At 45.0% G+C, this 26498-nt stretch overlaps 2 protein-coding genes across 8 annotated transcripts; one reads left to right on the top strand and one right to left on the bottom strand.

The window, feature by feature from the left end:
• Window positions 1–1966: 1966 nt before the first annotated feature.
• apof (apolipoprotein F) lies at window positions 1967–9046 on the bottom strand. The gene is made up of 2 exons (XM_064968460.1): window positions 8933–9046; window positions 1967–3777 (listed from the first exon to the last, which is right to left on the bottom strand). The coding sequence occupies exon 2, from the start codon at window positions 3728–3730 to the stop codon at window positions 2408–2410; it is 1323 nt and encodes a 440-aa protein (XP_064824532.1). The 5' UTR covers window positions 3731–3777; window positions 8933–9046; the 3' UTR covers window positions 1967–2407.
• Window positions 9047–17487: 8441 nt separating this feature from the next.
• On the top strand, window positions 17488–26306 carry LOC135541941 (uncharacterized). 7 transcript variants are annotated; one of them, XM_064968454.1, is made up of 7 exons: window positions 17488–17691; window positions 24627–24771; window positions 24929–25136; window positions 25252–25278; window positions 25367–25420; window positions 25612–25691; window positions 25955–26306. In XM_064968454.1, exons 2-7 carry the CDS (start codon window positions 24664–24666, stop codon window positions 26075–26077), a joined length of 600 nt encoding a protein of 199 aa, XP_064824526.1. In that variant the 5' UTR covers window positions 17488–17691; window positions 24627–24663; the 3' UTR covers window positions 26078–26306. The 7 variants fall into 7 exon arrangements, with proteins under 7 accessions (XP_064824526.1, XP_064824525.1, XP_064824529.1 ...); XM_064968453.1 differs by having other exon boundaries at window positions 25252–25287; XM_064968457.1 differs by having other exon boundaries at window positions 17493–17691; window positions 24929–25028.
• The last annotated feature ends 192 nt before the right edge of the window (window positions 26307–26498 follow it).

Here is a 26498-nt window from a genome sequence, read left to right as displayed (position 1 = left end):
CAGATCGTTGCCTGCACCTGCCCGCCTGTCCAACATCACTACTCTGGACGGGTCTGACTTAGAATACATGGACAACTACAAATACCTAGGTGTCTGGTTAGACTGTAAACGCTCCTTCCTGACCCACATCAAACATCTCCAATCCAAAGTTAAATCTAGAATTGGCTTCCTATTTCTCAAGAAAGTATCCTTCACTCATACTGCCAAACATACCCTTGTAAAACTGGCCATCCTACCAATCCTCGACTTCGGCGATGTCATTTACAAAATAGCCTCCAATACCCTACTCAACAAATTGGATGCAGTCTATCACAGTGCCATCCGTTTTGTCATCAAAGCCCCATATACTACCCACCATTGTGACCTGTAATCTCTCGTTGGCTGGCCCTCGCTTCATATTCGTCACCAAACCCACCGGCTCCATGTCATCTACAAGACCCTGCTAGGTAAAGTCCCCCCTTATCCCAGCTCGCTGGTCACCATAGCATCACCCACCTGTAGCACGCGCTCCAGCAGGTATATCTCTCTGGTCACCCCCAAAACCAATTCTTTATTTGGCTGCCTCTCCTTCCAGTTCTCTACTGCCAATGACTGGAACGAACTACAAAAATCTCTGAAACTGGAAACACGTATCTCCCTCACTAGCTTTAAGCACCAGCTGTCAGAGCAGCTCACAGATTACTGCACCTGTACATAGCCCACCTATAATTTAGCCCAAAAAACTACCTCTTTCCCTACTGTATTTATTTAATTGATTTATTTTGCTCCTTTGCACCCCATAATTTTTATTTCTATTTTGCACATTCTTTCAGTGTAAATCTACCATTCCAGTGTTTTACTTGCTATATTGTATTTACTTTGCCACCATGGCCTTTTTTTGCCTTTACCTCCCTTATCTCACCTCATTTGCTCACATCGTATATAGACTTGTTTCTACTGTATTATTGACTGTAAGTTTGTTTTACTCCATGGCTAACTCTGTGTTGTTGTATGTGTCGAACTGCTTTGCTTTATCTTGGCCAGGTCACAATTGTAAATGAGAACTTGTTCTCAACTTGCCTACCTGGTTAAATAAAGGTGAAATAAAATAAAAAATAAAATAAAAACTGGTACCCCTGCTCATCGACTCGGTACTGGTGCCCCATGTTTATAGCCAAGTTAACATTACTCATTGTGTATTTATTCCTCATGTTATCATTTAAAAATATACATATTTTTATTTTCTCTCTGCATTGTTGGGAAACACAAAATGTATAATTTGACCAATATTTGGGAGGAGGTCATCATTTCATGTAGTCTGTAATGGAAGAAACCACATGGAAAAGGAGGTCCAATTTAGGTCCAAAAAACTGATTTTCACCAAGTCTAAACCAAAGTAGATAATTTTGAGATTGTTCTATACATCAGTTGGGGTCTTTATAAACTTCAATATGAGGTCCTAAACTTAGCTTAAAAGTGCATCCTTGTAGCTGTGTGGGCAAATATAATGTAGTCTACATGTTTGCCTTGGGGTAAGTGGAGACAATGGTTAAGCTAATGGCAAGTTGAGCAAGTTTTCTTCTCAGACATAATGCAAGGTATTATTGCTGGGAGATGAGGTAACATTGTGCCAAGATACCTTTTTTTGGACAAGCTATGTTTAAAAAACTTTCATTTTTCCATGTATTCTGATTATTTCCAGGGATACACAACATCCTGAAATATATGTACATATCTTTGTTAGAAAGAATACTATATTTCTCTTGACTGATGCAGAATGTAAAAAATGTCTCAACTTACCCCCTCTCCCCTACCTGTGTTTTGTCCAATCAATTTGCAGTGAAAAAACACATTAAAAGGCTCTGGAAAAGTGCTGTGAATTCCTTTGCAATGACTAAGCTAAAAGTTTATATTCAATCAGTCATGACTCATTCTTACCTGATATAATGATGAAGTTATGGATTTGGTCAAAGAAGACACTCAAAAGTAGTCGTAAAAAAAACAACTAGCTAGAATGATAATTTAATCAATCAATGATTTTTTTTCAAGGGCAGTTGCACACTTTCATGCCAATGAAAAGTTGCTTATAAATCAATGAGTTTACATTTTTACAAATAGCCAGCTTGAATTTTGCTCCATCTGTTTCCAGAGGAGGCAGAACAACAACACATCAACTGATTAGTAGTACCGTTACAATAGTCCCTGCACTTGAAGTATCAGAGGTGGAAATTGAGTCTGACCTGACCAATAATGCTGAAGGAGGAGAGGAGGGGTTTGGGTTGAGAGGATGGGGTGGAGGAGAGGTCAAGGTGGTCTAAGAGGGTTGACTCAGGGGTTCCCTGAGACCACTTCCTGGTCGCCACATCTCTTTATGATGCCATTGGCTGAAGCAAAATCATATCTGACTACCTACCAGGCTACTGGCTGTTTACTGTATGGTAATGACTCCCTCCTCCCAACTGTACTCATTAACTATTAGGTCCTCATGCTGTTTCATGGAGGACAGCAGGTACTTGATCCCAGCCTTCACCCCCGTCTTCATGCCTGCCCCGGCAACGTAGCCCGCTACACCCACTGTTCCCCCAGTGACGGCCATAAGAGCGTCTGTGCCCAGGTCGACGGCGCTGAGGATGGCTCTCTCCTTGGCCATCTCGGAGCAGTTGACAGAGGTGTAGTAGACGGCCGTGCCCAAGTTGTAAAGAGTGCTGACGACAGGGATCCACTCCACCACGTTGTACACCCGCTCCTCCTTCTTGTTGACGCAGTTCCGCTGGGGGCTGCGCCGCGCCCGCCCCGCCCGCCGCCCTGAGGCGACAGGTGACTTCTCCTCCTGCACCTGGCACTGTCGAATCCAGCATTCTGAGTCAGAGTCCTCAGAAGGCACCACACGGCTGCCTGGCTTCAGAACTGCCTGGTACTGCCCTCTGTTACGGGACACACCCGCACACATGGACCCTTGGCTCTCACAGGCCCTTATCGCCTCCTCCAGCCCCCCTGTGGCTCCCTCCATCGCATCCCCTAACAGCAGGGTCCCATTCACCCTGGTCCAGCCCTGACACTGCTCTTGCTTCCCCTTTCCAGAGGACCCCTGTCCCCTATGGCCCTCCCCAGCCCTGGCCAGCTGCTGGATGTTGAACATCACTGCCTGGAGGTGGCGCTCTGCTTGGACCTTCCCCACATGTGAGGCAGGGGGTGTTGTGGCTCTGGGATGGGGTGCTCCACTCGCCATCAGACTCTCCACCTCAATGAGGAGCTCCTCAGTGTCCTCCACCCCCAGCAGGTTGTACAGCCTGAGCACCAGGGTCTGGGCCTCCCGGGGACAGCCTGCCACCACCAGCACAGGCACGAGGGAGAGGCCCAGGAGCTCCCGGGGCAACAGGGCGGAGGAGGGGTCCTGCAGGGTGGAGGCAGACAGCAACTCCTCACAGCTGGTGTTGGCCTGGATGAGGATTCTGCCCTGCAGCTTGGCCTTGAGCGTGGTGACGACACGCTGAGCAGACTGTGCCCTGGCCTCATCCTGCACCACCCACTCTTCAGGGGCCGCACTCTCCGCTGCACCTAATGGAAGACCAAGCTGGGTCTGGGACCCAAGGAGCAACTGCTTCCCCTTTTTGATAGTGTCCCCCTCCCCTAAGACAGAGGTCTTGAAGGCCGGAGTGTTCTTCAGAGCAGGGGGAGTTGGTGTCCTACACAGAGCCTGTTCAATCAGCAGTAGTTGGATCGAAAACAGCCACTTCATTTTAGGATGCATAATTTTGCCTGTGAGAGTTCTATTCCAGTCCAGCAGCACACAGGAATCTGGGGAAGACATTGAGGAACACAGTCAGTCAAAATCAATGTTTTTTTAAATAGCACGTTTGCATAAACTTCAACTCAATATTTGTTATTTGTCGAAACCAATGATTCGCTTTGGCTTATGAAGGGGCAAACACTCCAACTGGCTTTTTGCCAACTCTAGCTCTCTAACACGAGCTCTCCAACTCTAGCACTCCAACTCTAGCTCTCCAACTCCAACTCTAGCTCTCCAACTCTAAATCTCTAACTCTAGCTCTCTAGCTCTCCAACTCTAGCTCTCCAACTCTAGCTCTCTAACTCTAGCTCTCTAACTCTAGCTCTCTAACTCTAGCTCTCTAACTCTAGCTCTCTAACTCTAGCTCTCTAACTCGAGCTCCCCAACTCTAGCTCTCTAACTATAGCTCTCTAACTCTAGCTCTATAACTCTAGCTCTAGCTCTCCAACTCTAGCTCTCCAACTCTAGCTCTCTAACATGAGCTCTCGAACTCTAGCTCTCAAACTCTAGCTCTCTAACTCTAGCTCTATAACTCTAGCTCTATAACTCTAGCTCTAGCTCTCCAACTCTAGCTCTCCAACTCTAGCTCTCTAACATGAGCTCTCGAACTCTAGCTCTCAAACTCTAGCTCTCTAACTCTAGCTCTCTAACTCTAGCTCTCTAACTCTAGCTCTCTAACTCTAACTCTAGAGCTCCAACTCTAGCTCTCCAACTCCAGCTCTCTAACCCTAGCTCTCCAACTCTAGCTCTCTAACTCTAGCTCTCTAACTCGAGCTCTCTAACTCGAGCTCCCCAACTCTAGCTCTCTAACTATAGCTCTCTAACTCTAGCTCTAGAACTCCAACTCTAGCTCTCCAACTCTAGCTCTCTGACTCTAGCTCTAGCTCTCCAACTCTAGCTCTCTAACTCTAGCTCTCTAACTCTAGCTCTCTAACTCTAGCTCTCTAACTCTAGCTCTCTAACTCTAGCTCTCCAACTCTAACTCTCACTCTCCAACTCTAGCGCTCCAACTCTAGCGCTCCAAATCTAGCTCTCGAACTCTAGCTCTCGAACTCGAGCTCTCTAACTCGAGCTCTCTAACTCGAGCTCTCTAACTCGAGCTCTCTAACTCGAGCTCTCTAACTCTAGCTCTCTAACTCGAGCTCTCTAACTCAAGCTCTCTAACTCTAGCTCTCCAACTCTAGCTCTCCAACTCTAGCTCCAACTCTAGCTCTCTAACCCTAGCTCTCCAACTCTAGCTCTCTAACTCTAGCTCTCTAACTCTAGCTCTCTAACTCTAGCTCCCCAACTCTAGCTCCCCAACTCAGGCTCCCCAACTCAGGCTCCCTAACTCTAGCTCTCTAACTCTTGCTCTCTAACTCTTGCTCTCTAACTCTAGCTCTCCAACTCTAACTCTCGCTCTCCAACTCTCGCTCTCCAACTCTAGCTCTCCAAGTCTAGCTCTCGAACTCTAGCTCTCTAACTCTAGCTCTCCAACTCTAGCTCTCCAACTCTAGCTCTCCAACACTAGCTCTCCAACTCTAGCTCTCTAACTCTAGCTCTCTAACTCTAGCTCTCTAACTCGAGCTCCCCAACTCTAGCTCTCCAACACTAGCTCTCCAACTCTAGCTCTCTAACTCTAGCTCTCTAACTCTAGCTCTCTAACTCTAGCTCTCCAACTCTAGCTCTCCAACTCTAGCTCTCTAACTCTAGCTCTCTAACTCTAGCTCTCTAACTCTAGCTCCCCAACTCAGGCTCCCCAACTCTAGCTCTCTAACTCTTGCTCTCTAACTCTAGCTCTCCAACTCTAACTCTCGCTCTCCAACTCTCGCTCTCCAACTCTAGCTCTCCAACTCTAGCTCTCCAACTCTAGCTCTCCAACTCTAGCTCTCTAACTCTAGCTCTCTAACTCGAGCTCCCCAACTCGAGCTCCCCAACTCTAGCTCTCTAACTCTCTAACTCTAGCTCTCTAACTCTAGCTCTCTAACTCTAGCTCTCTAACTCTAGCTCTCTAACTCTAGCTCTCTAACTCTAGCTCTAGCTCTCTAACTCTAGCTCTCTAACTCTAGCTCTCTAACTCTAGCTCTCTAGCTCTCCAACTCTAGCTCTCTAACTCTAGCTCTCTAACTCTAGCTCTCTAACTCTAGCTCTCTAACTCTAGCTCTCTAACTCTAGCTCTAGCTCTCTAACTCTAGCTCTCTAACTCTAGCTCTCTAACTCTAGCTCTCTAGCTCTCCAACTCTAGCTCTCTAACTCTAGCTCTCTAACTCTAGCTCTAGCTCTCTAACTCTAGCTCTCTAGCTCTCCAACTCTAGCTCTCTAACTCTAGCTCTCTAACTCAGGCTCCCAACTCTAGCTCTCCAACTCTAGCTCTCCAACTCTAGCTCTCTAACTCTAGCTCTCTAACTCTAGCTCTCTAACTCTAGCTCTCTAACTCTAGCTCCCCAACTCTAGCTCCCCAACTCAGGCTCCCCAACTCAGGCTCCCCAACTCTAGCTCTCTAACTCTTGCTCTCTAACTCTTGCTCTCTAACTCTAGCTCTCCAACTCTAACTCTCGCTCTCCAACTCTCCAACTCTCTAGCTCTCCAACTCTAGCTCTCCAACTCCAACTCTAGCTCTCTAACTCTAGCTCTCTAACTCTAGCTCTCCAACTCTAGCTCTCCAACTCTAGCTCTCCAACTCTAGCTCTCTAACTCTAGCTCTCTAACTCGAGCTCCCCAACTCTAGCTCTCCAACTCTAACTCTCGCTCTCCAACTCTCGCTCTCCAACTCTCGCTCTCCAACTCTCGCTCTCCAACTCTCTCCAACTCTAGCTCTCCAACTCTAGCTCTCCAACTCTAGCTCTCCAACTCTAGCTCTCCAACTCTAGCTCTCCAACTCTAGCTCTCCAACTCTAGCTCTCTAACTCTAGCTCCCCAACTCTCTAACTCTCCAAGCTCTCCAACTCTAGCTCTCCAACTCTAAGCTCTCCAACTCTAGCTCTCCAACTCTAGCTCTCCAACTCTAGCTCTCTAACTCTCTCTCAACTCTAGGCTCCCAACTCAGGCTCCCCAACTCTAGCTCTAACTCTTGCTCTCTAACTCTTGCTCTCTAACTCTAGCTCTCCAACTCTAACTCTCGCTCTCCAACTCTCGCTCTCCAACTCTAGCTCTCCAACTCTAGCTCTCCAACTCTAGCTCTCCAACTCTAGCTCTCTAACTCTAGCTCTCCAACTCTAACTCTAGCTAGCTCTAACTCTAGCTCCCCAACTCAGGCTCCCCAACTCTAGCTCTCTAACTCTTGCTCTCTAACTCTACGCTCTGCTAGCTCTAACTCTAGCTCTCCAACTCTAGCTCTAACTCTCGCTCTCCAACTCTAGCTCTCCAACTCTCGCTCTCTAACTCTAGCTCCAACTCTAGCTCTCCAACTCTAGCTCTCCAACTCTCTAGCTCTCCAACTCTAGCTCTCTAACTCTAGCTCCAACTCTAGCTCTCCAACTCTAGCTCTCCAAACTCTCGCTCTCTCCAACTCTCACTAGCTCCAACTCAGGCTCCCCAACTCTAGCTCTCAACTCTAACTCTCTCTAACTCTAGCTCTCCAACTCAACTCTCGCTCTCCAACTCTCGCTCTCCAACTCTAGCTCTCCAACTCTAGCTCTCCAACTCTAGCTCTCCAACTCTAGCTCTCCAACTCTAGCTCCCCAACTCTCCAACTCTAGCTCTCCAACTCTAACTCTCGCTCTCCAACTCTCGCTCTCCAACTCTCGCTCTCCAACTCTAGCTCTCCAACTCTAGCTCTCCAACTCTAGCTCTCCAACTCTAGCTCTCCAACTCGAGCTCTCCAACTCTAGCTCTCTAACTCTAGCTCTCTAACTCTAGCTCTCTAACTCTAGCTCTAGCTCTCTAACTCTAGCTCTCCAACTCTAGCTCTCCAACTCTAGCTCTCCAACTCTAGCTCTCCAACTCTAGCTCTCTAACTCTAGCTCTCTAACTCTAGCTCTCTAACTCTAGCTCTAGCTCTCTAACTCTCGCTCTCTAACTCTAGCTCCCCAACTCTAGCTCTCCAACTCTAGCTCTCTAACTCTAGCTCTCCAACTCTAGCTCTCCAACTCTAGCTCTCTAACTCTAGCTCTCTAACTCTAGCTCTCTAACTCTAGCTCTCTAACTCTAGCTCTCCAACTCTAGCTCTCCAACTCTAGCTCTCCAACTCTAGCTCTCCAACTCTAGCTCTCTAACTCTAGCTCTCTAACTCTAGCTCTCCAACTCTAGCTCTCCAACTCTAGCTCTCCAACTCTAGCTCTCCAACTCTAGCTCTCCAACTCTAGCTCTCTAAGCCCTCTTTGCTGCTGCATTATGTCCCTCAAAACAATACGACAATGTGCTTTCCTGAACATCATGCTGTCTATCTCAGGTGTTCTCAAAGTTGGGTCCACGGGGGTAGAGTATTTACATTTTCTAAAATGAATATTACTAACAACAAAATATTAAATACATTTTGTCCAAGGGATCCGTGGAATAAGTTTAGAAGGTTCAATACAGTAGAATACAAGGTCATGTTTTTTTATTACATAAATGCAGTGTAATTTAAGGTTTAAACCTGCTATGTTTTCTCTCTGTCTTATTGCATGGTAAATGTGTAGAATTGCAGGATATTAACTATACAGCTGCAACAACAAAACAATTATCCAATGCCAAGAGGCAGATCTTTTAAATGTTCCATACAAGGGCCTTTTACTTGGTTCGTCTGACCATACAGTGCCGAAGTTGTATATATATATATTTCTCACTCGCGTTGTATTCTGATTATGAGGGGGTCCCTGATGAATTTGCTATCACAAAAGGGGTCCCGGCCATAAAAAGTTTAAGAACCTCTGGTATATCTAAAGCAGATAGTATGCCTCTTCACTTTTATTTGACTTTTGTTTTTCATAAATGTCTCATATTATTTTAGAATATAATAGGTTGTCTGTCTTCATCAGACGGATGTGAGTTTTGATGTGGAGAAGAACAAAGTATTTCATAGTCCAAAGATAATGTTCCAATAATTTATCAAAGTTGGCTTTGAAGTAGAAAAGGGCATTTTTACCACCCTCGATGTTCCCCATTATCTAACTATAATGTAATTTACTCACGCACAACTGACATTAAAAAAAACACATTTAATATTTGAATATGCATCTTAATAAACAGTTGTTCAACACTTACCTCAAACCTCCGTCCAAATCCCTAGTGTGTGATTCTCCGAGTCAGGTTACTTCACTATTTAACACAGCTTTTGCCCAAACTATGACACCCCTCAGCCCTCCCTCTCTCTTACCCACTTTCTCTGCCTCTCTCTTTTTCTGAGTTGGCCTCATTGCTCAACAGTTAGGACAAGGATGGAATATTGATTCACGTGGAGAGGGTCCATGTTTTCTAAAGCCTCTTTGTTTGTTTGCCCCTGCGTTCTTTCTCTCTGTCTCTCTCTCTCTCTGTTTGACCCAGATACTTGGCAGCAATCTTACCTCGTGACCTGGGCGGATTTTTCATTCTGGTCAAGAAGCGGGAGAGATGAAGATCATCCTGTGTGAAGACTTCATCAATCCCACCCATCGTTAGTCCTACAAAATGAAACTAGGCTGACTCAATGAGCCAGACATCACTCCCCTCCTTATTTTAAGTTTTACTGCCAAAAATACTCCACCACAATGGCACCACCCCAGAACATACCCCTCTCAACACACTAGACACTCCAACACTTCATTACGAACAAGAACAAGAACCCTTCGTGTTGAAGTCTAAGGGAAAATACACCTCCTTTTTCTCCAGAGGGCCTATTCACTTAGTCTTCCTCTCTATAGAAAGAGGATAAAACCCCATGACTTTGGCACTGGGAGCTTTCAGCAGAGTATAGTTCTGCCCTGAGGAGGCCATCAGCATACAGTATGTGAACTGTGGGTACTCCCTCTCTCACTCTTGTCTAAGCCCTGTTGTGTCAGCCGTGGTACATCCCATTCCCTCCTCTTATGCTGTTTTATAAGACAACTGAACAATGTATTCCAGACTGAATGAATGACCATCCTGATGTTTCAGTAATCAAAAGATTGGAAAAGTCTTTGGTCAAATGAAACGAGTTCTTTGAAGTACATTTTTGTTTTTTCTGTATATTACATTCTTTATGCAATGATGGGTGTAACAGCAGCATGAACATGTATATAACAGCTTGTTTAGAGATGACAATAAATTAAGTCAGAAAGTAGATGAGTACATTTTTGCTCCTGTTCTCTCTGCTTACAGGATGACCAATCTGCTGCTGTGTGATACGCTCTGGTAGTGATGAAACTACCGGACAGTTCCCTTCACTTCAGATCTGTGTTTTGTTATTTCTTTCTCGCTCTCGTTCTCGCTCTAGTTCTCTCTCTCTCTTTCTCTCTCTCATATGCCAAAGTGCTCTTTTCATTCTTCCCCAGACCCGTGAGAGTACCCACACATCTTTCCCTCTAAGTGAGTGGGGTCTTGTTCACTTTTCAAACGTGGGGCCAAAGGCTAGCCCTGGCCAACAAAAGGCCACAGTGACCCAAAACAAACAGCCACACAGAGGAGGTGGGGAAGTTCGGGTTCACCCAAGCTTCCAAAACGACTTACTATTGGCCAGATGAGTGGATAAGTCTATGTCATTCACTGCTTCGACCCAACATGTTCTCTACAGTTGATAGGCGCTAGAGGGTACTGTTTTACCATAATGGGGTTGTTAAGTTGGAACGGATTTGCTGGGAAGAGCGGGACCTGTTCATGGAGCCAAGCCTCCAACTGGGATCTGGCCCTAGAGCATAGTGGGGTGTCTCGCACATCCTGCTACACTGCAGCTGAGACAATACACACCCCCTCCACTTGTCTTGGGACTCATGAAAGAGGGTCATTTTTATAATTTAATGTTCCATCCTTATTGCAGTTTGCAGGAATCCTCCAAGGGCTAATCAAAGCACCAATGAAAAATCAAGCACAACCGATATGCAATGCTCAGCTGCTCAGTCTTAATGACTTCCCAGGGGTAGTGTTCCGAGAGTATGCTCTGGGTGACTCCCAAATGGCACCCTAGTCCCTATTTATAGTGTACAACTTTTGACTACAGTAGTGGTTAAAAGTAGTGCAAACCACTGTTAAAAGTAGAGGCAACCACTGTGAAATAGTTGATACGATTGGATATCACCCCATGTCAAATAAAATGAAATTGGATGGGCCTCTGGAGGGGTGCAGTGGTCTAAGCCACTGCATCAGTGCTAGCTGTGCCACTAGAGATTCTGGGTACGTGTTCAGGCTCTGTTGCAGCCGGCCAGGACCGGGAGACCCATGGAGCGGCGCACAATTGGCCCAGTGTCGCCTGGGTTAGGGGAGGGTTTGACCGGCAGGGATGTCCTTCTCCCATCGTGCAATAACGACTCCTGTGGTGGGCCGGGCGCAGTGTACTCTGACACGGTTGCTAGGTGCAGTGTTTCCTCCGACACATTGGTGCGGCTGGCTTCCGGGTGAAGTGGGCATTGTGTCAAGAAGCAGTGCGGCTTGGTTGAGTTGTGTTTTGGAGGACGCACTGCTCTCGACCTTCGCCTCTCCCGAGTCTGTACGGGAGTTGCAGCGATGAGACAAGACTGAAACTACCAATTGGATACCATGAAATTGGGGAGAAAAAACGGGGTAAAAAAATTATGAAAAATTACAAAAATGGAATTTGATTTGTTAAATGCTTTGTATACAACAGGTGTAGACTAACAGTACAATGCTGACCTATGGACCCTTCCAAAAAATGTAGAGAGAAAAAAAATGGAAAAAAATAATAACACAATGAATAAATACACAAAGAGTAATGATAACTTGGCTATATACACTAGGCACCAATACCGAGTCAATGTGCAGGGCTAAGAGGTCATTTAGGCAGATAGGTAGGGATAAAGTGACTAGGCAACAGGACAGATAACAAACAGTAGCAGCAGCACGTGATGAGTCATAAGAGTTAGTGCAAAGGGGGTCAATGCAACTAGTCCAGGTAGTTATTTGGTTACCTACACAGAACAAAAATATAAACACAACTTAGAAAGAGTTGGTTCCATGTTTCATGAGCTGAAATAAAATATCCCAGAAATGTTCCTTCACCCCAAATGCTGATTTCTCTCAAATTTGTTTACATCCTTGTTGTTGAGCATTTCTCCTTTGCCAAGATAATCCATCCATCTAACAGGTGTGGCATATCAAAAAGCTGATCAAACAGCAGGATCATTACACAGGTGCATTCTAAGGCCACTCTAAAATGTGCAGTTTTGCCACATAACACAATGCTGCAGATGTCTCAAGTTTTGAGGGAGCCTGCAATTAGCATTCTGACTGCAGGAAAGTCCACCAGAGCTGTTGCCAGAGAATTGAACGATCATTTCTCTACCCTAAGCCACCTCCAACGTCATTTCTGATAATTTGGCATTGGGTCCAACCGGCCTCACAACTGCAGACCACGTGTATGGCGTCACGTGGGCCAGCGGTTTGCTGATGTCGATTCCATGAACAAAGTCCCCCATGTGGTGGTGGGATTATGGTATGGGCAGGCATTAGCTATGGACAATGAACACAATTGCACTTTATCGTTGGCAATTTAAATGCAGAGATCCCGTGGAGAGATCCTGAGGCCCATCCTGAGGCCCATGTTTCAGCATGATAATGCACAGCCCCATGTCGCAAGGATCTGTACACAATTCCTGGAAGCTGAAAATGTCCTAGTTCTTCCATGGCCAGCATACAAACCAGACATGTCCCCCATTGAGCATATTTGGAATGCTCTGGATCGACGTGTACGACAGCGTGTTCCAGTTTCCACCTATATCCAGTAACTTCGCACAGCCATTGAAGAGGAATGGGACAATATTCCACAGGCCACAAACAACAGCCTGATCAACTCTATGCGAAGGAGATTTGCCGTGCTGAATGAGGCAAATGGTGGTCACACCAGATAGTGACTGGTTTTCTGATCTACGCCCCCCAAATTATTTTTTAAGGTATCTGTGACCAAAAGATGCATATCTGTATTCCCACTCATGTGAAATCCATAGATTAGGGCCTAGATTTCCTTTTAGGAACTGAACTGAACTCTTTGTTCAGTATATTTAATTGTCTTATGGCTTGGGGGTAGAAGCTGTTCAGGGTGCCTCGGTAGCACTTGCCGGGCGGTAGCAGAGAGAACAGTCTGGACTCTTTTACCATTTTTAGGGGCTTCCTCTGACACCACCTAGTATAGAGATAAGCTGGGCCGTATGCACTACCCTCTGTAGTGCCTTGCGGTCCGATGCCAAGCAGTTGCCTTACCAAACGGTGATGCAGCCAGTCAAGATGCTCTTAATCGTGCAGCTGTAGATCCTTTTAAGGATCCGAGGGCCCATGCAAAATCTTTTCAGCCTCTTGAGGGGGAAAAGGCATTGTCGTGTGTTGGTGTGTGGACCATGTTAATTCTTTAGGGATTTGGACATCAAGGAACTTGAAGCTTGTGACCCGAGAGTATATGTGATGACAGTAATTATTCCAGACTAGTTTTGTAGTGATGTAAAAATCACTTGAAAAGTCAAAAGAGCTGTAAATCAGATCGTGTGGAGGTGGGGGTGTTTTTCCAATCAGTCTCAGATCATGTGGTGACACAATAACACTGTCAAAGTGATCTTGAACACTGGTTTGAAAACAGTCACAAGTAAAGAAAGCATCAAAATGAAAGATAGAAGAAAGAGTGATGAAGAGAAAGAACGAGGGAAAGGTGATCTGTCTGAAAGCACTTTTTCTCAGAGGTGTTAATGGAGACATGATCTAAAGTGAGATATACAGTATTTATTCTCACAATTTGACACTGATGGAACACACACAGACACAATACATAACATTCTAAAAATGTAATACACACATACAGATAGACAGAATATTGTGAACAAACACACACACATACCGGCACACACACAAAAGACATGCAACCAACAATATGCGCTTTTCAACAGAACAGTGAGATATACTGTGCATCGGTCTAATAACAAGATGCATTACTGCCCTTTCCTATGCAAATACTGGCTCACATCACACACATATGCACACACAAGGGACAGGCAGTGTGAAAGTGAATGATTTCCACTGTGTAGACGGGTTAGATTCCCTTAGGGCAACATTCAACACACAGCGCTGAGAAAACACTCTTATTCCAGATTGGACAGTTGCAGCTGCTTGTTACACTCTTATTATAAAGACATGCTCTGGGACTTTGGCAACTACTAAGTATTTATGTGTACATAATCTATGATAACCTATGAGCAGAATTACTGTGTTACCTCAATTAGCCACGAAAGTGACGTTTTTTCTGGAAGCTGTGCTGCGCCATTTTCCCTACATTTTGCCCCACAAGGACCAGTCCCCTAGCGATTCCCACCAGTATCAGTTACTCTCCAACCCTCATCACCCAATAAATACAAACACTCATAAAGTAATAAACCAAGGCTTGGGAACTGATTGAAGGTGACACAGTGTTTGAGGAATTGTGTCTTTGTAGTGATTTAACATTGATAATTTGAAAAAGAAAAATACATAATTGGTTCAAGAACAGGGAAGTAAAAAATAAAGTGATTTGGGAGCTGTTCAATGAAAGGTGGTTCAATAATACTGCGAGTGGGGTCAGCATGTTCTCTCATCCAATGTGTGCTTGTGGGTGAGTATGCATGTGTGTGCACGTTTGTGCGTATGTGAGTGTTTGTGAGAAACTTAATGATGGCATCCGTTGGGTTTATATTTCTGCAATGGAGAGACGCTAACACACTTGTTCATTTTGATATTATTACAACCCTGTTACTCTGTCATAACGCTTGATTTAAACCCAGGCATAATCTATGTTATGAACAGAGTATGATTACGTTAGTGAGGGAAGACAGCAGGGCGGTTATGGATGACAGTTGTCAGTTGTGGTAGAAAGGAGGTGAGAGTGGACTGGTCATCAATCCTGTTGTTGTGTGGGAGTTTTTCTGCTCCCTGTTACGTCTGTCACCCTGGTGACGATCTGGAAGCAGCATCATGTCCTCAGGAAACACAAAACAAAGGAAACATGATCTTTCTCTCTCTGTCTCAAAGGACAACACAAACACATAAACACACACCAAGTGCCACTGAGAAGTGAACATCTAGTACTAAGCCATATATTGGCATTCTATTCATGGACAATGTAGTCATGAATAGAATTGTAATAGAATTGTCATTGTAATCAGAAGAACATACTGGCTCCTTGGAGCAACTTTTCTCTAACTACAGTTCATATTGTCTCCATGGGTAACCTTGAGCGAACCATGAGTCATCACTCACTACAATACAGGACAGAATACATGAGGTTTGTTTCCCCTCTGTCTCTACCCGAGTAGAAGTCATCCAGGCATTATTTCCAGCTGCCTGTAAAGTAATAAAACTCTTAGCAAAAAATGATGTGCTTATGGTCTGAGTAACTGTTACATAAATAGAAGATTTAATAGACTTGTACTGTGCTGTTTTGTCTGGCTCAGAATTGGAAATAGAAAGGCAACACTGTACTTTATCATGCAGGTAGTCTGTCTACATGGGTTGAAGTTAGCCTGTTTAGGTATTTTCATCCAACATTTCAATGAAACCACTGATAAGTAACATTGAACAAAATGTGTCAATAGGAGCCTCCGTTCCCAATGACTCATCTGCAGTGGTGAAAAGTACATAGATGTCATTTTAGGTGAAAATTCAAATAAATGGTTTGATCCATACTTTAAAGTATTACTTACTTCATTTTTTGGGGTATCTGTAATTTACTTTAGTATTTACATTTTTGACAACTTTTACTTCATTACATTCCTAAATAAAATAATGTACTTTTTACTCTATACAATTTCCCTGACACCCAAAAGTACTCGTTACATTTTGAATGCTTTGCAGGACAGAAAAGGATCCAATTCAGACACGTATCAAGAGAACAACGCTAGTAATCTGTACTGCCTCTGATCTGGAAGACTCACTAAACACAAATGCTTCATTTGTAAATGATGTCTGAGTGTCAGAGTGTGCCCCATATTTTTTTTTTTTTAAATCGTGCAGTCTGGTTTTCTTAATATACGGAATTTATGGTTATTCATACTTTTACTTTTGACTTTGACTTTTGTATATTTTAGCAATTACATTTAATTTTGATACCCCAAATCAGGGGTGCAACTTTCACTGGGGACAGGGGTGACAAATTGCCCCCCCCCCACACACACACACATTGAAATGTGTTACAAAACAAGGCAACAGTGGGCTTTAGGACAGTGCGGATGCCTCCGAGCAGTCGGTTAGGCTGTTTGGAGTTTTTATAATAATAATTATTGTTATGTCCCCCCAAATTATAAAACCAATGTTGCGCCCCTGTTTAAAACCAACTACTTTTAGACTTTTACCCAAGTAGTATTTTGCTGGGTGACCTTCACTTTAACATGAGTCATTTTCTATTAAGGTATCTTTACTTTTACTCAAGTATGACAATTGGGTACTTTTTCCAGCACAAGTAATTACAATTATATTCAATGAAAATTCAATGCCCCAACCCCCTTGTCCAAGATATCTGCCACATGTAGAGACTGATACATCTCCATGAGTCAGCACCAGAAGCACAGACACAGATGGAGATGCAAACACCCACAAGACACCCCCCCCAACACACACACGCACAGATTCATCAAACCTTTTTGTGATATGTGATAAAGTGAATAAAGGTTACAAAAGAATTTCCGCAGTCACAATGCTATAGAAAGCATTTAGAATGGCGAGCTGCTCCAGCATGCTCAATGCAGAGGACAGTTAGATACTCACTGTATAGAGACTAATGGTGCCACACTCAATGGTTCAATCATCCACCCTCAATGGTCTAATTAAAAGTTGTTCCTTCTGTCTCGGGATTGTAGGAGGCTACAGTCATGACTGCCCCCATCTTTCAATCATCTTCTCATTTCCCTGGAAATGTCAGGGCCACCCAACTACTGACAGATTTTCACTTTTTTGGCACAAATCAGACAAAGAAAGTTGAAAAGATTGAACATTTTGTTTGATCAAGCTGAGATAGCATCTTATTAAAAACGGTGACCTCAAACCCACACTACCTCTCCCTATTATCTGAACACAATAAGAAAGTTACATTGTGAAACAGCCATTTTACGCAGAGAGCTTGTAAAGGCCCTAATTTGACCTCATGAATAATGTAAATGATTCATCCACTGACCTTGACATAATTGGAATGAAGTATGGGTACAAAAGACACATTTACTCAGAGGTATGCAATTTATTGAGAGGATAATACAGTATGCATAAAATGTAGTTTAGGTTGACAGCATCTGTCTCTTGCCACATACAGTTGTCTACTGTAAATGCAATGACTTGGAACTGTTAGAATGCCCCTAAACCACTGCATTACCAGTGTGATGGAAACAATTCATTGGGATTGGGAAATGGTATTGCAATTCTCTACTTCTCGAGTTATCTGTTAGTTATTCATACAGTAGCCTACCTTTGTGGTAAAAGGTCATGAGTATTGCAATATCCTTTGGTTATAATCAAATGTTATGCACCTGTTACTATGTATGATGAGAGCAAGAGAGATAAAGAAAGAAAGAGATGAGAGAGAGATAGTGAGGGAGAGAGATGGTGTGAGAGAGGGAGAGAGAGAGAGAGATGGTGAGAAAGAGAGATGGTGAGAGAGAGATGGTTAGAGAGCGAGAGGGAGAGAGAGAGGGAGAGAGATGGGGTAGCTGGTTGAACCCTGATTGGAGCATGTGTGCTCTGCTGTACCTATAATAATCAGGCAGATATTGGGAGAGATCATTTGTGGTGGAATTTCTACAGGACATTTCCTTTTCATTGTAGAACATAGGAGGGCTATACGGAAAAAGAAGCATCAGGTTCTCTCTGTCATCGACATAAGAACAAATATCAATAAGGTAATCATTTTTGTATTGTTAATGCATGCATCCTTGGGGAGAAAACATGTTTTAGTTTTAAAGTAATCCATTTTTTACTGTTTTGTATTATTTATTTTATCATAAAAAAAGTGTAAAATTCTTAGCTAAACTGACTTGTCAAAAGATAGACATTATTCCTTGTAGTCTGATGTCTTTTTAGTTAAAAAAGTCTACAGGTAACTCTCAAAGCTATAGCATATTCAGTGCCTTGCAAAAGCATTTTCAGATGCTTTTCTTCACACGTTATTGTGTTACAAAGTGGGATTAACATTGATTTAATTGTAATTTGTTGTCAACAATCTACACAAAATAACCTTTAATGTGAAAGTGGAAGAACAAAATATATTTTATTTTAAAGATGAATACAAATTAAATAACTGAAATATTGTTGTTGCATAAGTATTCAACTCATCAAGTCAATACATGTTAGAAACATCGTTGGCGTCATTTACAGCTGGGATTCTTCTTGGGCAAGTCTATATCAGCTTTGAACACCTGGATTGTGCAATTTTTGCCCATTATTATTATTTCAAAATTCTTTCTAGAAGCTCTGTCAAGATGCTGGTGATAATGACTAGACAGCCATTTTTTGACAGCCAGTCTTACAAAAGATTTTTAAGCAGATTTAAGTCAAAACGGTAACTCAGGAACATTCACTGTCTTCTTGGCAAGCGCCTCCATTGTAGATTTGACTTTGCGTTGTATGTTATTGTCCTGCTGAAACGTGAATTCCTCTCCCAGTGTCTGGTGTAAAGCAGACTGAAGCAGGTTTTCCTCTAGGATTTTTCCTGTGCTCAGCTCCATCCAGTTCAATTTTATCCTGAAAACCCCACCAGTTTTTTCCAATGTCAAGCATACCCATACCATGATGCAGCCACCACCATGCTAGAAAATACAGAGGCAGTTACTCAGTGATGTGTTGTGTTGGATTTGCTCCAAACATACAGTACCGGTCAAACGTTTGGACACACCTACTCATTCAAGGGTTTTTCTTTATTTTGTACTATTTTCTACAATGTAAAATAATAGTGAAGACATCAAAACTATGAAATAACATGTCGAATCCTGTAGTAACCAAAAAATAGTTAAACAAGTCAAAATATATGTTATATTTGAGATTCTTCAAAATAGCCACCCTTTGCCTTGATGACAGCTTTGCACACTCTTGGCATTCTCTCAACCAGGTTCATGAGGTAGTCACCTGGAATGCATTTCAATTAACAGGTGTGCCTTCTTAAAAGTTAATTTGTGGAATTTATTTCCTTCTTAATGCCTTTGAGGCAAGGTAGGGGTGGTATACAGAAAATATCCCTATTTGTTATCATCGCTTCGAGGCAAGCAATAGTGAAGCATGCATGAGAGCATCAGCTGTTCCAGACGATTGTGTGATCACACTCTCAGTAGCTGATGTGAATAAGATTAACCAGGACGTTTACTTTAAGCATGCGCTGACCAACTGACAGATGTGTCTCCACTAACATTTTCAACCAGTCCCTGACGGAGTCTGTAATACTAACACGTTTCAAGCAGACCACCATAGTCTCTGTGCCCAAGAACACCAAGGTACATTTACATTTACATTTAAGTCATTTAGCAGACGCTCTTGCCTAAATGACTACCGACCCGTAGCACTCACATCTGTAGCAAAGAAGTGCTTTAAAAGGCTGGTCATGGCTCACATCAACACCATCCCCCCAGAAACCCTGGACCAATTCCAATTTGCATATCTCTATTGCACTCCACACTGTTCTTTCCCACCTGGACAAAAGGAACACCTTCGTGAAAATGCTATTCATTGACTACAACTCAGAATTTAACACCATAGTAACCTCAAAACTAAGGACTCTGGGACTAAACACCTCTCTCTGCAACTGAATCCTGGACTTCCTGACGGGCCATCCCCAGGTGGTAAGGGTAGCTAACAACACATCTGCCACGCTGATCCTCAACACAGGGGCCCCTCAGGAGGCGTGCTCAGTCCCTCCAGTACTCCATGTTCACCCATGACTGCATGGCCATGCACGACTCCAACACCATCATTAAGTTTGCCGACGACACAACAATGGTAGGCCTGATCAATGATGAGACTATAGGGAGGAGGTTAGAGACCTGAGGTTAGAGACCTGTCAGACCTGTCAGTGTGGTACCATGATAACAACCTCACCCTCAATGAGATCAAGACAAAGGAGATGATTCGGGACTACAGAAAAATGAGGACCGAGTACGCCCCCATTCTCATCAACGGGGTTGTAGTGGAGGACGTTGAGAGCTTAAAGTTTCTTGATGTACACATCATCAACAAACGAAAATGGTCCAAACACACCAAGACAGTTGTGAAGAGGGCATGACAATACCTATTCCCCCTTAGGAGGAGATTTGGCATGGTCCTCATATCCTCAAAAGGTTCTACAGCTGCACCATCGAGAGCATCCTGACTGGTTGCATCACCGCCTGGTATGGCAACTGCTCGACCTCCGACCGCAAGACAGTACAGAGGGTAGTGCTTACGGCCCAGTACATCACTGGGACAAAATTCCTGCCACCAGGACCTCTATACCAGGTGGTGTCAGAGGAAGGCCCAAATAATTGCTAAGGACTCCAGCCACTCTAGTCATAGACTATTCTCTCTGCTACATCACGGCAAGCGGTCCTGGAGCGCCAAGTCTAGGTCCAAAAGGCTTCTTGCGTCAAGCAATCCCATATCCGGGAGTGTAATCATAGCCTCAAGCTCATTAGCATAACGCAACGTTAACTATTCGTGAAAATCGCAAATTAAATGAAAGAAATATATTCACTCACAAGCTTAGCCTTCTGTTAACCTCTTGAACCTCTGGGGGCAGTATTTCATTTTTGGATGAAAAACAATCCCGTTTTAAACAAGCTATTTTGTCACGAAAAGATGCTCGACTATGCATATAATTGACAGCTTTGGATAGAAAACACTCTGACGTTTCCAAAACTGCAAAGATATTGTCTGTGAGTACCCCAGAACTAATGCTACAGGCGAAACCAAGATTAAATTTCATACAGGAAGTGAGCCAGATTTTGGAGGCGCTGTGTTCCAATGTCTCCTTATATGGCTGTGATTGCGCAAGGAATGAGCCTACACTTTCTGTCGTTTCCCCAAGGTGTTTGCAGCATTGTGACATATTTGTAGGCAAATCATTGGAAAATTGACCATAAGAGTCTACATTTACCAGGTGTCCGCTCGGTGTCCTCCGTCGAAACTATTGCGTAATCTCCAGGTGCATGCACGTTTCCATTTGATTCAGAAGAGAAAGTCAACTGCCCCAAATGATTTCTCATCGAAAGATGTGAAAAACAACTTGAGGATTGATACTAAACAACGTTTGCCATGTTTCTGTCGATGTTATGGAGTTAATTTGGAAAAAAGTTTGCGTTGTAATGACTGAATTTTCGTTTTTTTTTTTCTTAGCCAAACGTGATGAACAAAACGGAACGATTTATCCTACACAAATAATCTTTTTGGAAAAACTGAACATTTGCTATCTAACTGAGAGTCTCCTCATTGAAAACATCCAAATTTCTTCAAAGGTAAATGATTTTATTTGAATGCTTTTCTTGTTTTTGTGAAAATGTTGCCTGCTGAATGCTAGGCTTAATGCTATGCTAGCACAAATGCTTGTGTAGCTATGGTTGAAAAGCATTTTTTGAAAATCTGGCGGATCCTAGCTGGCTGGCGGCTCTGGCGGCTCCTGGCTAGCTGGCGGTTCTGGCGGCTCCTGGCTGGCTGACGGCTCTGGCGGCTCCTGGCTGATTGGCGGATCCATGGCTAACGGCTCTGGCAGATCCTGGCTGGCTGACGGCTCTGGCAGATCCTGGCTGGCAGCTCTGGCGGATCCTGGCTGGCGGTTCTGGCGGCTCCTGGCTGGCTGGCGGCTTTGGCGGATCCTGGCTGGCTGGCGGCTCTGGCGGCTCCTGGCTGGCTGGCGGTTCTGGCGGCTCCTGGCTGGCTGGCGGCTCTGGCGGATCCTGGCTGGCTGACGGCTCTGGCAGGCTCTGGCGGATCCTGGCTGGCGGCTCTGGCAGATCCTGGCTGGCTGGCGGCGTTGGCAGATTCTGGCTGGCTGGCGGCTCTGGCGGCTCCTGGCTGGCTGGCGGCTCCTGGCTGGCTGAGATTTCTGGCGGCTCCTGGCTGGGTGAAGGCTCTGGCGGATCCTGGCTGGCTGACGGCTCTGGCAGATCCTGGCTGGCGGCTCTGGCGGATCCTGGCTGGCGGTTCTGGCGGCTCCTGGCTGGCTGACGGCTCTGGCGGCTCCATGCTCACTGATGGCTCTGGCGGATCCTGGCTGGCAGCTCTGGCGGATCCTGGCTGGCTGGCGGCTCTGGCGGATCCTGGCTGGCTGGCGGTTCTGGCGGCTCCTGGCTGGCGGCTCTGGCGGCTCCTGGCTGGCTGAGGTTTCTGGCGGCTCCTGGCTGGGTGAAGGCTCTGGCGGATCCTGGCTGGCTGACGGCTCTGGCAGATCCTGGCTGGCTGACGGCTCTGGCGGATCCTGGCTGGCTGGCGGCTTTGGCAGATTCTGGCTGGCTGGCGGCTCTGGCGGCTCCTGGCTGGCTGGCGGCTCTGGTGGCTCCTGGCTGGCTGAGATTTCTGGCGGCTCCTGGCTGGGTGAAGGCTCTGGCGGATCCTGGCTGGCTGACGGCTCTGGCGGATCCTGGCTGGCGGCTCTGGCGGATCCTGGCTGGCGGTTCTGGCGGCTCCTGGCTGGCTGACGGCTCTGGCGGCTCCATGCTCACTGATGGCTCTGGCGGATCCTGGCTGGCGGCTCTGGCGGATCCTGGCTGGCTGGCGGCTCTGGCGGATCCTGGCTGGCTGGCGGTTCTGGCGGCTCCTGGCTGGCTGGCGGTTCTGGCGGCTCCTGGCTGGCTAACGGCTCTGGCGGCTCCTGGCTGACTGGCGGCTCCATGTCCACTGATGGCTCTGGCGGATCCATGCCGACTGGCGGCTCCTGGCTGGCTGGTGGTTCTGGCGGCTCCTGGCTGGTTGATGGCTCTGGCGGCTCCTGGCTGACTGGCGGCTCTGGCGGCTCCATGCTCACTGACGGCTCTGGCGGCTCCATGCTAGACTGGCGGCTCTGGACAGGCGGGAGACTCTGGCGGCTCTGGACAGGCGGGAGACTCTAGCGGCTCTGGACAGGCGGGAGACTCTAGCAGCTCTGGACAGGCAGTCCCCCGCACCAGGCTGTCTCTCCGTCCTTTGGCTACAGGTGCTCCCGCCTGTCCAGCGCTGCTAGTGCCTTCCGTCTCTCCAGAGCTGCTAGAGTCTCCCGTCTGTCCAGAGCTGCTAGGGTCTCCCGCTTGTCCAGAGCGGAAGGCGCTAGCAGCGCTGGACCGGCGGGAGCACCTGTGGCAAAAGGACGGAGAGACAGCCTGGTGCGGGGGGCTGCCACCGGAAGGCTGGTGAGAGGTGGCACTGGATGGACCGGACCGTGAAGGCGTACTGGCTATCTTTAGAGCAGGGCTGGCACCATTCGCTCTGGCTGGATCTTCACACTAGCACGGTAGATGTGGGGAGCTGGGATGTAGCGCAAAGGGCTAAGCATGCGTACTGGGGACACCGTGCGACCAGTACAACGCCTGCCACGGTTAGCACGGCTAGGAGCACTGTAGCGCTGAGCTGGCACATTTTACTCATGGGGCGGCAGGGTAGCATAGTGGTTAGAGCGTTGGACAAGTAACCGAAAGGTTACAAGTTCAAATCCCCGAGGTGACAAAGTACAAATCTGTCGTTCTGCCCCTGAACAGGCAGTTAACCCACTGTTCCTAGGCCATCATTGAAAATAAGAATTTGTTCTTAACCTCTAGCGTCGAGCAATCCCGTATCCGGGAGCGTAATCATAGCCTCAAGCTCATTAGCATAATGCAACGTTAACTATTCATGAAAATCGCAAATGAAATGAAATGAATATATTGGCTCACAAGCTTAGCCTTTTGTTAACAACACTGTCATCTCAGATTTTCAAAATATGCTTTTCAACCATAGCTACACAAGCATTTGTGTAAGAGTATTGATAGCTAGCATAGCATTAAGCCTAGCATTCAGCAGGCAACATTTTCACAAAAACAAGAAAAGCATTCAAATAAAATCATTCACCTTTGATGAACTTTGGATGTTTTCAATGAGGAGACTCTCAGTTAGATAGCAAATGTTCAGTTTTTCCAAAAATATTATTTGTGTAGGAAAAATCGCTCCGTTTTCTTCATCACGTTTGCCTTAGAAAACCCCCCGAAAATTCAGTCATTATAACGCCAAACTTTTTTCCATAATATCGACAGAGACATGGCAAACGTTGTTTAGAATCAGTCCTCAAGGTGTTTTTCACATATCTATTCGATGATAAATCATTCGTGGCCGTTGCCTTTCTTCTCTGAACCAAATGAAAAGTGGACGCAGCTGGAGATTGCTCAATAATTTCGACGTAGGACACCAAGCGGACACCTGGTAAATGTAGTCTCTTATGCTCAATCTTCCAATGATATGCCTACAAATACGTCACAATGCTGCAGACAACTTGGGGAAATGACAGAAAGTGTAGGCTCATTCACAGCCATGTAAGGAGACATTGGAACACAGCGCATTCAAAATCTGAGGCATTTCCTGTATGAAATTTCATCTTGGTTTCGCCTGTAGCATTAGTTCTGTGGCACTCACAGATAATATCTTTGCAGTTTTGGAAACGTCAGAGTGTTTTCTTTCCAAAGCTGTCAATTATATGCATAGTTGAGCATCTTTTCTTGACAAAATATCTTGTTTAAAACGGGAACATTTTTTTATCCAAAAATTAAAAGAGCGCCCCCTATATCGAAGAAGTTAACCGACTTGCCTAGTTAAATAAAGGTAAAAAATACCCTGTTTCTCATGGTTGGCATGGCTGTCTTTTCTCCTGACTTAGTTTGCAGAGAACACTATCCCACCTGGACAGCATAGTGATGATGAGACACGGCTGTGCGCAGGCCATATTGACTTTCTTGGTTATCCTCATCTCATGTCCCATGGAGTCAGACTGTGAAGAGGACTCCTACAACTCAATACTGCAGGTAGACACTGTTCTAGTATTTAAATTACATTTCTAAGAATAAGGTTTTGCCGTCTTCTCATATTGGGTCTTGTAGCCGTAGGTCTTTGTATCTCACAAATTAAAAAAACATTTCAAAACTAAGTAAATTTATTGATACAAACTCTCTGCTTTCCCAGGACAGCCCATATTACCTCAGCAGTGATTTAACTCATTTTAAGAGGTACAGGGACATTCACGACGACAGCTTTGTGGGTCTGATGGGCAGGAGGAGTGCAGGTGAGAGTCTGGGACTCCGGGGTCCTAAAGAACCTTTGTTTGCCATCACTGGTAGCCGGTTCTTCAATATGGATGGCCGCGTGCATTATGGATTTATGCAGATACACAGTAGGTTTATCGAAGGCAGCTTGTCTGTGACTAATGCATCTGAAGACAAATTCAGTAAAATGCAGCATTTAGATTGTGGTAACAACATACAGTAATATGCAATCATTATTTTCAGGTGTAAATGAGCTACCATCACAAAGAAGTAAGATCAGTAAGTCAAATCTTATCCAACACCTTGGATACACTATGTAATGATAAAGTTTTTAAAGAACCAGACTTTTTTTCTGTAGGGGACATGGATGATGTCTTTGTGGGCCTCCTGGGTCGCAGGAGCTCTGGGTCAGGTGAGTAACTAGCTATGATATGCTACACAGATCTATTGATGGGTAGAGGGAAAACAAATCCTGGAGACAGTCTGCCCTCCAGTGGCACTTTCTGGAATTCCTAAATGCCAAAGTAGATTATGGCTAAAGAATGCTGGGTAACGTGTTTACTAACTAAGCCTGTTTAACTTGTTGATCTGTGCTGTTGATAGCCATCCCTCAGCCCTGGAGGGAGGAGGTATACCCACAGCCAAGAGGAGGCATTCTCATCAAGAAAGGGAGACTGAGGCAAGTAGGTCTTTACATGAAATGACCAATCAGTACAAAAACAACACTCCAAAGTCATGTGATTGAGACCCATATCGGTTAGAGACCATTATGGTCTAATATGGAGTGAGTTGAATCTTCATATTAAATGATTAAACAATCACTAAAAGAAAGCAACTAAGATTGTACTAGTTATCAGCCCTGTGCTAGTTCTTAGTGGTGCTCTGTCATCTTTCTAGATCTGACCAATGAGTTGAGCTACGTTTTTCTTGTTCCATCTCTGCTCAGATTCGTACCCGGTGTATAGGGTCCCGCGTCGTCCCTTTCATCCTACCAAACACAGCACAGCAGACTGCACTACGCCAGACTGTATACACATCATTCATCCGGAGTTACCTTATTTTCCACTAAGAAACCATTCTTGCTGTGATACCACTATTTTTTACTTTTTGTCACCACTATAAGAGAATGAATGAATATCTGTAACACACATAAAGTATTGCAAATGAATAATGTTATTTTTGTATTGAACATTGTTTCTATGTTATGTTAGACATGGTCGTAGTACATTAGGTATGTTATACCATATGAAGGGCTTTGTTGAACATGATAATATACCAACCAATCTTTGGTAACCATGGAGCTCCTCGGTCTCTGAGATGATTGTTCAGTCAATAAAATCAGTCTAATTCAGCCCATCTGGGTGGGGAGAGATAAGAAATACACAGCTGAGTAAACTCACACCTTTGAGAACATACTGTAAAGTATGGTTTTATCCCCCTATAATAATAATAATAATAATAATAATAAAAAAATGGGTATATAACCATAT

Source organism: Oncorhynchus masou, chromosome 6 (assembly GCF_036934945.1).
Source record: "Oncorhynchus masou masou isolate Uvic2021 chromosome 6, UVic_Omas_1.1, whole genome shotgun sequence".
NCBI classification, from domain to species: domain Eukaryota; kingdom Metazoa; phylum Chordata; class Actinopteri; order Salmoniformes; family Salmonidae; genus Oncorhynchus; species Oncorhynchus masou.
Note: the sequence above shows the minus strand (reverse complement) of the source record. Positions and strands in the feature narration are given on the sequence as shown.

Coding starts and splice junctions, on each gene's coding strand:
- apof (XM_064968460.1), bottom strand. CDS start 3,730: ATGCATCCTAAAATGAAGTGGCTGTTTTCGATCCAACTACTGCTGATT.
- LOC135541941 (XM_064968453.1), top strand. CDS start 24,664: ATGATGAGACACGGCTGTGCGCAGGCCATATTGACTTTCTTGGTTATC. Junction 24,772..24,928: donor CCTACAACTCAATACTGCAG/GTAGACACTGTT, acceptor CTGCTTTCCCAG/GACAGCCCATATTACCTCAG. Junction 25,692..25,954: donor AGAAAGGGAGACTGAGGCAA/GTAGGTCTTTAC, acceptor ATCTCTGCTCAG/ATTCGTACCCGGTGTATAGG.